The sequence below is a fragment of the Symsagittifera roscoffensis genome, chromosome 9 (genome assembly GCF_963678635.1).
Source record: "Symsagittifera roscoffensis chromosome 9, txSymRosc1.1, whole genome shotgun sequence".
NCBI lineage: Eukaryota > Metazoa > Xenacoelomorpha > Acoela > Convolutidae > Symsagittifera > Symsagittifera roscoffensis.
This window is the reverse complement of record NC_087070.1, coordinates 40,181,831-40,197,462: the sequence shown is the minus strand read 5'-3', so window position 1 is coordinate 40,197,462 and position 15,632 is coordinate 40,181,831. Positions and strand designations below refer to the sequence as shown.

Sequence of the window (15,632 nt, the reverse complement as noted above, 5' to 3'; positions counted from 1 at the left end):
CGTGTTCCTCTGAATGTAGAAGATGATATTCCTGACAAATAAGAAAACTGCTAGGAAAGACAGCCTAAAACAAATTTGCTCTTAAAAACTCATTAAAACTGAGTATAAAACTCATATTTATTTATTAATTTTTATAAGTTTACTATATAAAATTTGTTTAACCCAGGGGGAGTGTGGTACAGCACTTACTGCAAGTGCAGTAGCTATTGTGATATTGCTGCACAATCACTGACCTTGGGATTCATATTGTTATTTGTAATTATGTTGTTCAAAGTTTAAATTAACACTTTGAATTAACCAATTGTTTTGAAATTGAGTTACACCAATTCATCCCCTATCACATGGCGCAGCCAGCAGGATTCATGGCACAGGATAATCGAACGGAAATGGGTATCTCAGTGTTCTGGACGTCAGCTAGTTCGGATCCACCGTGGAATTTTAAAGTTTGGTTGGATCAATTTAAGCTAGCAGTGACGGTAAAAGAAAATGTGAATCCTGAGATAATACTTGAACACCCAAAAGAAGTAGTCGATGAACCGATGCCTCGTCCAGATACTCCGGGAGAAGCTCAAAATGCACAGGCAGTAACGGAACGAGAAGCAAGGGATAAACTACGAGATAAAGTAATACTTGAGAACCAAGAAAGAAGGGAGCGTGGAGCTAAGGTTGGACATAACGTATTCTTCTATAATGAAGTTCAAAAACGTCTTACGTCTCGTTTATTCTTGGCACTTGGTACCGAGGGAAAAAGAAATTTGTACAGAAAAACCCACACGCGGAAGTTTCAAAACTGGAATTTCGAGAAATGGTGGCACAGTCAAAATAACCATTCGAAAAGACACGAAATATTACGTACGAACGATATAGACTGTTCACTAGAGCTCAGGAGACAGGTGAGACGTTAGAATCGTTTCACGCGGCATTAACTGCACAAGCAGCTACGGCCGAACTGGGCGGTCTAGAGGAGGAGTTGGTTCGAGATTTATTCATATCTAGAATGAGAAATCCAGTATTACAAGATACTTTGACTTTTGAAACTTTCACGCCAGAAGAAGTACTCAAACGAGCTGTAAAGTTTGAGCAGAGTAAGCAAACCACTCAGGCGTTCCAAAAATCAGGTAACGGAAGCACAGGAGTGGGCCAATTGCGGGAGACACAGATGAAAATAAAACAAGAACCTATAATGGCAGTTGGAAACAAAAACTCAAACTTTAGAAGACAGAACAAAAATCAATCTCAGAAAAGATGGAATGACAATAAGAGTACAAATCCTCGTTCCGGTCAGAAACCATGTAAACGATGTGGAAAATCATTTGGACCTGGGAATTTGAAAAATTAACCAGCAATGGGGAAAACTTGTAAGAATTGTAATAAACCGAATCATTTTGCAAAAACATGCCGATCAAATCGAGTGAATGAGATCGGAGAAGAAAAATTTAGCTCAGAGGAAGAATGTAACCTAATTCAAAGTTTTGATTCATGTGATGAGTTTGAGATAATAATGGTACAACCAGGAGCGGAGAGAACAAAAAAGAAGGTGGTAATACAAATGAATTCAAAAATAAACGAAAAAAAGAGTAGTACTACTCAAGTTATCAAACAAATTGATATCAGGCGAAACCCAAGATCGCATCAAATAAAAGCAATCAAAACACTAGTTCGAGTTAGGAACCAAATTATCAATATGACGATTTATACAGAAAGCCCAGTATCGTTTCTAAATTGGACAACTGCGAAACAATTGTTGAATGGATCGTCCAAAATTGAATTCATTCCAGCCAAAAAACTGAATTTGACTATGCAGTTTCTAGATTACAATAAGCATCCAATTCAGATTTTAGGAGCATTACGTGCGAATATTCGTTCCGCGGGCTGGGAAGTTCAGGATGCATCATTGTTAGTTACTGAAAGACGAGCAAGATGTATTCTGGGTCTAGATTTACAGTGAAAGTTGTGGATCCATACATCACAGAAATCAGCCCCTACTAATAGATCCAGGTTTGACGTGCTACTGTGCGAGCAGTCGGAAGGTAGAAACAACAATTTTATAAAAAATTTCCATCACTATTTGACCGTCAGGGAGAGTCAAAAAATCATGTAGTCAACACGAAATTTAAATACCCGTTATGTCCGATTCAGGAAAAAGGTAGAAGAATACCTTATTCATATTCAAAGGAAAGTGCAAGACGAACTTGATAAACTGTTATCAGAAGGTCATTTAACGAAATTAGATAAATGCACAAGCGACTGTTTAATTGCTCCAATTGTAATAACATTTAAAAAATACGACTCTATCAAGTTGGCAATAGATGCAAAACCGATAAATAGACAATTATACAAGAATAAACATCAAATGCCCCATGTTGATGAATTACTAGATGGGGTGAGTCAGATAGTAACGGCTAAAACACAAGGTACACTTTACTTCACGGTACTTGATTTGAAGTATGCGTACAGTCAGCTTCGATTGACTGCTGAAACATCTAAGCAATGTAACTTTAACATAGTTGGCGGTCAAGCTACAGGAACTTACAGATTTCTGACAGGGTTCTACGAGCTCGCAGATATGTCCGCAGAATTTCAAAAAACAATGGATCACACCTTAAACCATGCTAAAAATACATTTTGTTTCCTGGGTGACATACTGATTGTCTCTAAGGGAGAGAAAACAGAACACGAAAAAATGGATACTAAATGTACGGAAAAAACTCGATGAAAATTTGGCATTAAAACAAGCAAAGTGTGAGTTGTTTCAATCGGAAGTCAATTAGTTAGGTCATAAATCTACACCGAGTGGGATAACACCTTAAGTTACAAAAACGGAAGCAATTCTGAAACTACAACACCCAAAGTCACTTAAACAGTTAAGATCGTTTATGGGAAGTATCAACCACTTGTCTAAATGCATTCCTAAAGCAGCAAGTTTAACTGATCAACTTAGACCATTGCTCAGAGAAGAGAGTGAAAAAAATGGAGAATGTTAAATTGCCAGTAAAAAATTCGAGTGGTGGAGAAACACTCCCTAATATTCGAAGAAATTAAAAAGGCGGTGGCAAGGATCGCACAAATTAATTACTACGACCCTCTCAAAGAGACTCGGGTAAATTGATATGCGAGCCATAGCGGCCTCGGAGCAACCTTAGAACAATCGACTAATGTGGACGACTGGGTACCCATTGCATTTGCATCACGTTACCTTAAAACTCAAGAAAAGAAGTATTCAACTAATGAGCTGGAACCGCTTGCAGTCGTTTGGTCAGTTGATCAATTCAAACATTATTTATTAGAAAAAGAATTTACCCTTGCTACAGACCATAAGGCTCTTACATCAGCACTAGGGGAACACAAATCTAATAAAACGTATCAATCTAGACTCACAAGATGGGTAGACCGTTTACTACCTTATCAGTTTAAAGTGGTTCATATACCAGGGAAAGATATGGGGATTGTAGATTATTTATCCAGAGACCCGATTGGGGAACCGTGACTTGAGTCAAAATTGGACGAAAATTTTTTGGTCGCATCGATTGATCAATTTCATGAAACACTCGACTGTTTAAACAGTCGGCTAGTTGATACGAATACTTTCATTAATGATGAAAATATTCTAGAACATTCTCAAGAAAGAAGCGCAATGGATGAAACACTGAACACGTCATCCCACGGTTGCTATAGCAACCGTCCTGTTCAAAAACGAACAAAGCTCGAACGGAACGAGAACGGTCAAAGATTACGACCAAAACACTTTGAGCAAGATATCTAGTAGTATACAGTCGGTTGACATTGAAAGCAACGAAAGAGAAAAATTTTGAAGTAACTAACACTGGAAAAGAAAATTGCGAAGGAAGAAATGGAAAAAAATTGAAGAAGTCAGTAAAACTTGAGAACGGGGAAAGTAGACGAAATCAACTGCTGAAGCAAATAACAGAAACAACAATCGAAAGAACGAGAACAGTACAGAGGGGAGCAACAGGAGATGAAAGTGAGAGTTCCGACTCTGACGTACCGCAAGTTGAGTGGAGAGTGACACCGAAGAAACGAAGGGACAGAAATCAACCAACATTGTCAGGGGAGGAACCAAAGAAACTAAATGTCGTTTTGGGATATAGTGGGATCCGAACGAGCTGACAGTCAAACCGGAAAATATGTTACAGCTAGAAGCGTCGACGGAGTTGATCAGTCCCCGAAGAGATTCCACGGGTGTGAGCGATTCAAAAATCATCGAAGTAGACCTTACAGCGGATACGACCTCAGAAAGTCCAGAAGTGAGCCTAGTTGCTGGAAGGGAGAGAAAATAAAGACAGCAAGACTTCAGACAAGCAGAAAACAGAAATAATTTGTTCAAACTTTCGAAACTGTTCGACAGAAATCTTCTAACCGAACTTACCACTGAGGATACGTGGATGGATAGGTTGCGGAGGGTCATAGAGAGAAAAGACCGGCACAGTTCCGAATTAATGGGGCCTTATACGAATTCTTTATGGCATCAGATGACAGTAGTGGACGATTGCATCGTAGTAGACGGAAGATTGGTGGTGCCAGGACAATTGCATCCCGCAGTGTTAAAGAGAACTCACCGCGACCATCAGGACAGGAGGCGATGTTAGATGTGTCCAGATACCTGTGGTGGCCACATATGCATTAAGACATTGTGAATATGGCGGAGGAATGTAGAATTTGTACTCGCTGTGGTAAGAATGCTAAATATATAATACCCAAAAACGCATCAAAGCCGCTTCCGCTGCTCACGCAGCGGGGTCAAGAACTTCAATTAGACTATACAGGACCGCTAGAGGATCCTAAAGGCAAGAAAATCTATCTACTAGTAGCCATAGATAGTATTCGAAATTTCCGTCGGTAAAAATTACTAAATCAGCTGGGGGAAAATCATCAGCGAAATTTCTCCGAACATATATTGATACACATGGGATTCCAAAATCAATTAGAACTGATCAATTCTCGGGCTTCAAAGGCAAAACGATGAAAAAATTTTGTATTGATCATAACATGAACAAAAATTCTGTCCCGTAGGGGACCACAGAGGGTGTGGCCTAGTTGAACGAACAATTCAAACGATCAAGCGAAGATTGGGGGTTATGTTGTTGGATGAAAATGTTTCGTCAAAAAAACTTGCCTTGAGCACAATCATTCGGGATCTTAGGTGGAGCAAACTAAAAACGATTCAATGTTCGCCATTCGAAGCGCATTTTGGACGTCTCCCGAAAACTGAAATAAAAATTCTAAGGGATTCGTTTATTGAAAATTCTGAACGTTTAGATAAAGAACACCTGGAGCGCTCAGCATTAACGGCCACGCAGCTAAAAAAAAGAATCGATCAACCAAGGGATAATGTCAAGATTGTCAAGAAGGGACAAAGCAGTCGGGAAGTGAGCCCACTGTTCAAAACAGAAGTGGAATCGGCGAAAGATAGAGCCCGGGCGACAGCGGTAAAAACACTATTAGAAGTAAATGCAAGGTGGAATGAGACAAGAAGGGACACCTTTGCTAATGACCTGAGGAGAGTGGTCGCCGAAACCAGTACGATCAATCCGGAATTAAGAAAGGAACTCCTGTATTCGTGGCAATATGGTTTCATTGAAGATAGACCCCAGGAGGCAGAACTCGAAATATGAAGGTCACCAAATCTGTTGAGGAGATATGAGAACAGGAAGAGTGGGAAAGCACTTACAAACCCGTTAAAAGGCAAAGTACAGTCAGAGACGCCGCACACGGTGAAGACAGCTGCTGGTGCAGTATATCGCAAAAGTGATACCGCGAAAGCAAAAATTGACACAGGCGAACAAAAAGAAAAGAACTCGAAGAAAGGAAAATCAAGAAGAAGCCCACACGGAGACGAGCCTAAAACTAAGTCCAAGAAAAAGGCAAATGACAAACAATCAGCAAATAGTGACTTAGACGAAATACCTGATTCACCAGAAAAATGCAAGATAGTGATTATTACATAACTTCGAAGGATACGGCGGTGAACGGGGGTCTCAATTTTTCAGTAAAAAGGGTGAAGCCAAACAAGGAGGGACCAGTCATAGAAAACCCAACGAGTGTGGCACCCAAAGGAACCAATCAAAGTAACAAGAAACAAACGTGTCAGGAAGCAAGAAGGCAAAAAGCTGCAGCAACAGCTCTTGTGACAAATCAGCCAAAGACGAAGGATGAAGGATTATCGTCATCCACTGTAGAGGCAGTCATTCCCAGCTCGTCTACACCAAAGAAAACAGCTGATGATAGCAAAATCATCACAAGGGACACACCAGCAGAAAATATTTTAGAAACATTTCAGAGCCGAGATTTAATTTCAACCGAATGGAACAAATTAGCGGACCAAGGAGTAACGAGAGAAGTTCAGAAAACAGCGAAGGTCATTTTGAAGTCTACAGAAAGATAAACTGATTTCAACATCAACGCTCCTCCAGGATTTTCAGATGAGTCCGGTGACAGCGACGCTACAATACGACGAAGTGAACGGTCCACAAAGAATAAGGGACCAAGCAGGTATGGGAATCCTTATCAGCATTCAGTCAAGTTGGTCAGCTCTAGCCAGGATTTGATAGATCTCAACAAAGCAGCTATCGAGGCTTATAGAATTAAACTGGCAATTTTTCGATCAGACGTGAACAAACCAGAGGAGTGAAACCTCGGCCTTCTTGAGAAACATTTGTTCAGGCGGAAGTTCGGCAGTGAAGCATTAGACATTGCAAAAAGCTGGGATGCATCGTGGCGTGTTCCTCTGAATGTAGAAGATGATATTCCTGACAAATAAGAAAACTGCTAGGAAAGACAGCCTAAAACAAATTTGCTCTTAAAAACTCATTAAAACTGAGTATAAAACTCATATTTATTTATTTAATTTTATTAGTTTACTATATAAAATTTGTTTAACCCAGGGGGAGTGTGGTACAGCACTTACTGCAAGTGCAATAGCTATTGTGATATTGCTGCACAATCACTGACCTTGGGATTCATATTGTTATTTGTAATTATGTTGTTAAATTGTTATTAACGTAGTATCAAGGTCACTTGGTGGGGACCATCAAGTTGATTCAGTTTTTAGTCTTAGCTCTTTGTACGCAAGATACGTTATTATGAGCTGGTTCGCGGAACCGAGAAACAGAAGAGATTCAACTTCAAAGTTTAAATTAACACTTTGAATTAACCAATTGTTTTGAAATTGAGTTACACCAATTCATCCCCTATCACATGGCGCAGCCAGCAGGATTCATGGCACAGGATAATCGAACGGAAATGGGTATCTCAGTGTTCTGGACGTCAGCTAGTTCGGATCCACCGTGGAATTTTAAAGTTTGGTTGGATCAATTTAAGCTAGCAGTGACGGTAAAAGAAAATGTGAATCCTGAGATAATACTTGAACACCCAAAAGAAGTAGTTGATGAACCGATGCCTCGTCCAGAAACTCCGGGAGAAGCTCAAAATGCACAGGCAGTAACGGAACGAGAAGCAAGGGATAAACTACGAGATAAAGTAATACTTGAGAACCAAGAAAGAAGGGAGCGTGGAGCTAAGGTTGGACATAACGTATTCTTCTATAATGAAGTTCAAAAACGTCTTAGGTCTCGTTTATTCTTGGCACTTGGTACCGAGGGAAAAAGAAATGTGTACAGAAAAACACACACGCGGAAGTTTCAAAACTGGAATTTCGAGAAATGGTGGCACAGTCAAAATAACCATTCGAAAAGACACGAAATATTACGTACGAACGATATAGACTTTTCACTAGAGCTCAGGAGACAGGTGAGACGTTAGAATCGTTTCACGCGGCATTAACTGCACAAGCAGCTACGGCCGAACTGGGCGGTCTAGAGGAGGAGTTGGTTCGAGATTTATTCATATCTAGAATGAGAAATGCAGTATTACAAGATACTTTGACTTTTGAAACTTTCACGCCAGACGAAGTACTCAAACGAGCTGTAAAGTTTGAGCAGAGTAAGCAAACCACTCAGGCGTTCCAAAAATCAGGTAACGGAAGCACAGGAGTGGGCCAATTGCGGGAGACACAGATGAAAATAAAACAAGATCCTATAATGGCAGTTGGAAACAAAAACTCAAACTTTAGAAGACAGAACAAAAACCAATCTCGTAGAAGACAGAACAAAAACCAAGCACAGGAGTGGGCCAATTGCGGGAGACACAGATGAAAATAAAACAAGATCCTATAATGGCAGTTGGAAACAAAAACTCAAACTTTAGAAGACAGAACAAAAACCAAAATTTTATAAGTTTACTATATAAAATTTGTTTAACCCAGGGGGAGTGTGGTACAGCACTTACTGCAAGTGCAGTAGCTATTGTGATATTGCTGCACAATCACTGACCTTGGGATTCATATTGTTATTTGTAATTATGTTGTAATATTGTTATTAACGTAGTATCAAGGTCACTTGGTGGGGACCATCAAGTTGATTCAGTTTTTAGTCTTAGCTCTGCGTACGCAAGATACGTTATTATGAGCTGGTTCGCGGAACCGAGAAACAGAAGAGATTCAACTTCAAAGTTTAAATTAACACTTTGAATTAACCAATTGTTTTGAAATTGAGTTACACCAATTCATCCCCTATCACATGGCGCAGCCAGCAGGATACATGGCACAGGATAATCGAACGGAAATGGGTATCTCAGTGTTCTGGACGTCAGCTAGTTCGGATCCACCGTGGAATTTTAAAGTTTGGTTGGATCAATTTAGGCTAGCAGTGACGGTAAAAGAAAATGTGAATCCTGAGATAATACTTGAACACCCAAAAGAAGTAGTTGATGAACCGATGCCTCGTCCAGAAACTCCGGGAGAAGCTCAAAATGCACAGGCAGTAACGGAACGAGAAGCAAGGGATAAACTACGAGATAAAGTAATACTTGAGAACCAAGAAAGAAGGGAGCGTGGAGCTAAGGTTGGACATAACGTATTCTTCTATAATGAAGTTCAAAAACGTCTTACGTCTCGTTTATTCTTGGCACTTGGTACCGAGGGAAAAAGAAATTTGTACAGAAAAACCCACACGCGGAAGTTTCAAAACTGGAATTTCGAGAAATGGTGGCACAGTCAAAATAACCATTCGAAAAGACACGAAATATTACGTACGAACGATATAGACTGTTCACTAGAGCTCAGGAGACAGGTGAGACGTTAGAATCGTTTCACGCGGCATTAATTGCACAAGCAGCTACGGCCGAACTGGGCGGTCTAGAGGAGGAGTTGGTTCGAGATTTATTCATATCTAGAATGAGAAATGCAGTATTACAAGATACTTTGACTTTTGAAACTTTCACGCCAGACGAAGTACTCAAACGAGCTGTAAAGTTTGAGCAGAGTAAGCAAACCACTCAGGCGTTCCAAAAATCAGGTAACGGAAGCACAGGAGTGGGCCAATTGCGGGAGACACAGATGAAAATAAAACAAGATCCTATAATGGCAGTTGGAAACAAAAACTCAAACTTTAGAAGACAGAACAAAAACCAATCTCAGAAAAGATGGAATGACAATAAGAGTACAAATCTATACAACCTGTAGTTTCGATCCCACTACCAATTCTTTAGATTGAACCCGAAATCTTGGAAACCTTTCGTGACCTTTACACTTTCACTGTTCGATAGTGGATTTTGCTTTTAACAAACGAAGGGAACTGAAAAAAAATCAAATGTCAAACCGCGAAAAAAAATTGAGCTTAAACAAAAAAATCGAAAAAAAATCATCGGCACAACAACAAACAAAAAAGTCACCACATCTTACATAATCGTCCTCATTACATTCATTGAAACTTGAAAACAAAGGCTCTTTATATAGAACGAAACCATTTTACGCTGCCCAAATGTATGAAACACAGGTACTTAAATATCAGTTCAAATCACTGGTTTACATTAAAAAAAGGCTGGTGAACCTCCTTCAATTGCCAGAATAAAGCTATGGATTGACCTGCTTGGTGTAGCTGTTGATCTGTGAGTTCTTGTCTTTGATCTTGGCTGCCAGCTGGTCGCATTCGTGCTGCAATGCAAGATTTTTCTGCTTTACCTTCAGCTCCTTCTGCTCTTTCTAAACCACCAATTCAAAAGTTACTTAAATCGATCATAATTAAGCTTGTTTTTTTTTGTGAGCGCAAATGCGATTTGTTTAATGAAAGGATAGGCTCGTAGAGTTGGAAACTTCGAACTTTGTGAAGGTTTTTATTTGTTCAATTCTTTGAAAAATTTGAAAAAATCATTTAAAATGTCATATCTCGGAAACTAAAATCATAACAGCTAAAACACTTGGAGGCAAGATTAACCTATAGATGCTTCAACAGTCTTTCACAGTCATTCCGACGAAAAATGAGTAAGAGTTGGATGGCACAGTCTATCCTCTAACTGTGAAAGAAGAAGAATCAGTTAAACGAGAAAAAGATTCGTAGAAGAAACTTGTACAAAAAACACCAATTAAGAAAACTTCAAATTATTTCTGTTCGAACAAACTGATGTTTTCATTCCTCCTAACTAGCCAGCTGAGAAAAGAAACCTTGCCACCAAAAACAGTTTTTGATGGTTCATTCAGCGCTTTCTTGGTACTTAAAAAGCGAAAAACAAAAACGACTTTTTCGAACCAATCGAAATTTGAAGAAAAAATTATAAAGAGGCGAAGCTTTTTTTTCGCCAACTCTAGCGAAAACAAGACAAAAAGCAGCTCTATAAAAGCAATAAGAAAAAGTAGAAATAAATCTCGAATTAGTATAAACTCGGGTACATCTCGGATGTGATCAGCGACCTAGATAATATGAGTGTCACGCACTAACAACTCAGCGACGGGCGTTTAATAAGTCGTAAATACTAGCCACAAATGAAGCAGAAAACAGAAGCTATGAAACTTTCAATTCTACAGATCGTGATTATAGCAAAATGCTACCAAAAAATGAGCACTTTTAATGAACCCTTATTTGCGAGTTAAGTTATACTGTTCGTACTGAGAAAGAATGTTCGTACTAATACATTAACGCTTGCAAGTTTGCTAAGGTAATCAGACAATGAACAGAGGCTAGGCATATTCGACAGTCATATTACAATAAGCAGAAAAATACTTTTTGCAGAAAAATGACAAAAAAAAATAATTGAAAAAAAATAATAATAAAACTAATGAAAAAAATTCAAAAATTTTACTATCATTCAATAAATACGCAGAACATTCAATTATTTCAAGAACTATGCAGATAATATATGGTAGTGTAATTTCCACTGCATAAAAAAGTGCCACCAAATAAGTGAGCACTTTTATTGAACACTTTTATTTGCGAGTAAGGTTAGACAAAGAATTTTCGCACTAGTACACTATCGCTCGCAAGCTCGCTGAGGTAATCAGACAAGATATAGAAGCCAGGCATATTCGACAGTCATAGCACAATAAAAACAAAAAAATCATTAAAAAATCGATAAATACTCAATTAAAAAATTCAATATTCAATGTGAAAGCATTTTTTCAAGTCCCCCTGTAGTAATTAGTAGCCAGCCGTAATTAGTAGTTGAACTCGAATATCATGAATTTGAGCATGTCAAGTGATTCAACTCATTTTGTTAATTGTTAGCTTAAAAAAAAGTCTATTCCGATTTGATATCGCTTGCTAATCGCAAGCGTAAACATAAATTCCACTTTCGAAATTAGAAGTCGATCACATTGTTCGTGACTTTTCCTGTTCAATACTGGAGTTTGCCTTCCTTTCAACAAAAAAATGAAGTGAATTTAAAAAGAAATCAAAAATCAAAACGTGAGAAATTAAATTTGAGCCTGAACAAAATTTAAGACTAACTGAAAAGAAAGCAAAAGAAAAATCATCGCCACCTTCAGAAAAGTCTGAAGCAGGTTCATCGATTCTCAAAAATTAATCTCGATTACTTCAAAACCCACCTTTTTCTGCTTGGTTTTCCAATCATTGGTAGTTAGAACCAGTAGCGGATTTAGGGGGCCGTCCGCCCCCCCCCCCCCCCTCAGGGATTCGACCTCCTACCGACCAGAGGATCCCCCTTTGGTATTTTTTAAGAAATCCATTCTTGGCCCATCGACCCTAAAAATTTTCTAAAAGCGCCTTTGGCGCCAATATATACTAATTTTGAGGGGGGAGCTTGCGCCGAAAAAACGCGATTTTTTGGTCAAAATTTTCCTATAAGTGCCTAAAAAGCCTTTTTTGGACTGTTTTTTCAAAAATTTGGTTGCGGTGCAGAAAAATTGTCCGAAACGGACCAAACCGTGGTTAGGGAGAGCTCGAAAAATCAATTCGGTCGGCCAAAAAAAAGGTCGAAAAAATTTCGAACATTTTTTGAAAGTCCCCCCCTCGAGAAAAACGTAGATCCGCACCTGGTTAGAACAATCGGCAATTCATACCAACATTATTATCAGAACTTGCTTCAGAACAATTAAAAATTAGAAATCAGTTTTCTTTCTTTAGTTGCAATTGCGAATAGAATATATTACAATGTACATGCACTTTTCCTCTTTGGATTTTTTAGCATTTAGAAAATTGGGCATTCAGCGAGATATCACGCGATCATGTCTAAAAAAATGAAAATTTTTTACTCTTACAAAACCTGATCAATACCATTTCTAAATAGGTAGTCTAGAAGAAAATCTTCTGGGTAAACAAACCTTGTTTAAAATATAGATAAAATCTGCGGAGTTAAATCAGTTATTGAAAAAACTCAGTAAATTCTGTTATATTGCACAGAGGCTACGCGGAGCTTCGCACTACTTGCGATACAACACAATCATAAAAAGCATGTACAAAAAACTGAAAAATATTGACACAGAGGTGAAGCTGAGCTTCGCGCCACTTGCTATACAACAATATAGGACAAAAGTAGAGGCTATGCTAAGCTTCGCAGATATTAGCGAAAACATGACAAAAAGCAGCTCTATAAAAGCAATAAGAAAAAGTAGAAATAAATCTCGAATTAGTATAAACTCGGGTACATCTCGGATGTGATCAGCGACCTAGTTATTATGAGTCTCACGCACTAACAACTCAGCGAAGGGCGTTTAATAAGTCGTAAATACTAGCCACAAATGAAGTGGAGAACATATGCTATGAAATTTCCAATTCTACAGATCGTGATTATAGCGAAATAAAACCAATGTGCAAAACGTATTTAATACCGGTTACTGGCGGTTTTATACGGCTGCTAAAATGTACTTATTGGAAAACTTGCAAAAATACTCTCAAGACATCAACTGAATACTTACAAAATGACCCATAGCTTAGTCCTAATTCGAAGCTGAAGAACTGCAAATTGTTCAAGAAACTTCAAGAACACAAAAGGAATTATTACATCTATCAAGGTTATTGCAGCGACAAACGGTTGATTAATCAGGAATATATTATTGATATTTGCGTAGTGATTCAGATCAAATATATATGGTGAATCACCCTCACAAACTTGCACGAACCAATGACTAAAGGTCATGTTTCACCAGCTAATTTTAACAAAAATCGGGAAGTGATCTTTCAGTTTGAACCGAATAAGAAAGATCAATTCCAAATCAGTTAGGAAAAATCACCCATAACATCACCCAAATCACAATAATTACTTTCAGTATGAACTATTTACGAACTCTTCAATCACCAATGGGCAATTTAGTGAGCTACGTTGATGTTTCATCCACTCAAAAGACTAGTGCATACAAAATATAAAGGAAAAAAAGAATGTCTGGCATGAAATAAAAGTGAACACGAACTGAGTCTTGTCGTGAAGATCCTGCTGCAGCTTCTCGGCCGCCGTCGTGGCCTGTTGCCACTGTTTGTGCAATCTATTCCTGGTCATGTTCAACATGTCCAGATTCGCATGTGCTCTGTCTACTTCACTCTTGCACTTGTTTGTAGTCTGGAGAAAAAAGAGTGCTTTCCTGATGCTTTGTTGCCATGACATCTCTTATCTGTCTATTACTATTTTTGCGTTACTCTTAAAGTACGAAATTTCCAAATTCATTATACGCAATACTTACAAAACATCATTTAAATTTTGATTAAAATCAGACCACTTTCAATGCTGACGAATAAAGCATTTATCTTGTTTGACATCATTTGCAAAATGTTTTGATGGCAAACATGTTTGTGGTTGAAAATTATACCGAATAAATACATGGAATGCAGGTATTCGGCACTTATCACAATTTTACACAAAGCGTTCTCAGGGCCAGCAAACAGTTGAGAGATGACTGGATTGCGGCTAGAGAAACTGCCAACTAGGAGTGGGTTTGGTTAGTTCTAGTTGACTGGCCTCGTTTTTAGAGATGAGTAGTTTGCACTTGGTCTGCTTCTCCTGCTGCAGACTCCTGGTGTCTATGGACTCCACAGCAGCCGAGTACTCCTCATCCAACTCCTTCTTCGTCCCCTTCACTCTCTTCAGCTCCTCCTCCAGCCTCTCCATCTGTTTTCTCTTCTCACCCACACTCTTCTGCGCGTCCTCAATCTGGGAAAAAAGAGACAAACAAAAAATAATCAACTATCAGACTTATTAAATACAATTAATTACATTCAAGTCAGCAGTTCCTTCTCAAGTCAATAAACTGTCTTTACTACTCTTCTGACTTTAGTTTTCACGTATTTTCAAGCTAAATTATCAGACACCAGATTCGATTCGTCTGACTCCAGCAAATCAAGAAAATACTTAAGATTTTCAATTAGTTTGCCTCAATTCAATTGCGATAGATTTCCGAGTCGGAGTAAATCGCCGCCTATGATACGCTTTAACTGATCCTCGACGTCATCGATTGTAATTATTATGTGCCTGTAGAGTGAAAATGAACACTTAATTTGGCACAATCGTTTGCTTGTGTATTGAGACTTATTGCTTTCACCATGAAACGATGATTTAGATAACTTTGAAAAACTCGGCTATGTGCATAAAATATACACGAACTGGTTTAACAAAACTCGGTCATCATAACGCATAATAAAAAAGAGGCAGTAGCAGCAGCAGGCCTTTACCTTTTTGCCCAGTGTCTCCGTTTCCTTATTCAGCTTGGGTATGCCCTCCCTGGCGTTTTTGACATCTGCCCTGTGCTTCACATCCTGCTGGTCCACCTCAGCAAACTATCTCTGCAGCTGCTCTGCCTTCTCGTTCGCACCTCTCAGCTCCCTAAAACACATTCGATACACTTACCAGTCATAACAGTGAGCGTATCATTATTGAGATTATTTAACCATCGCAAGTACGAAATTGAACTTGAACAAAAAAAAACAAACAAACAAAAGGTTTTAAGTTGAGGATTATTGGTCACTTAAAGCAGTTGCATACACTTTCAAATGATCTGAAATGGAAAATGTAATAACTTTTTAAAAATTATGTCTAGTTCTTGAGAAGTGCCGCGGTATTAATCAGAATCCTAAACCAGATCAATTTGATTTTGTTGATCAATTAAATAAGTATTTTAAAATTATCGCTTAGAAAATTGGGCATTCAGGGAGATATCACGCGGTCATGTCTAAAAAAATGAAAATTTTTTACTCTTACAAAACCTGATCAATACCATTTCTAAATAGGTAGTCTAGAAGAAAATCTTCTAGGTAAACAAACCTCGTTTAAAATATAGATAAAATCTGCGGAGTTAAATCAGTTATTGAAAAAACTCAGTAAATTCTGTTATATTACGA

At 38.4% G+C, this 15,632-nt stretch overlaps 2 protein-coding genes across 2 annotated transcripts in view; one reads left to right on the top strand and one right to left on the bottom strand.

Annotated features, from left to right (window-relative positions):
• LOC134854594 (structural maintenance of chromosomes protein 4-like) overlaps positions 1 to 15,632 on the top strand; it is a 402,174-nt gene that overhangs the window by 308,022 nt on the left and 78,520 nt on the right. The window lies entirely within an intron of this gene.
• The window catches only part of LOC134854346 (uncharacterized), a 5,226-nt gene continuing 2,527 nt past the window's right edge, over positions 12,934 to 15,632 (bottom strand). Inside the window, exons 2-5 of the mRNA XM_063870567.1 lie at positions 14,967 to 15,071; positions 14,257 to 14,448; positions 13,715 to 13,860; positions 12,934 to 12,973 (exon numbers count right to left, since the gene is read on the bottom strand). Coding sequence (XP_063726637.1) covers positions 12,934 to 12,973; positions 13,715 to 13,860; positions 14,257 to 14,448; positions 14,967 to 15,071 — 483 coding nt within the window. The remainder of the gene's footprint in view (positions 12,974 to 13,714; positions 13,861 to 14,256; positions 14,449 to 14,966; positions 15,072 to 15,632) is intronic.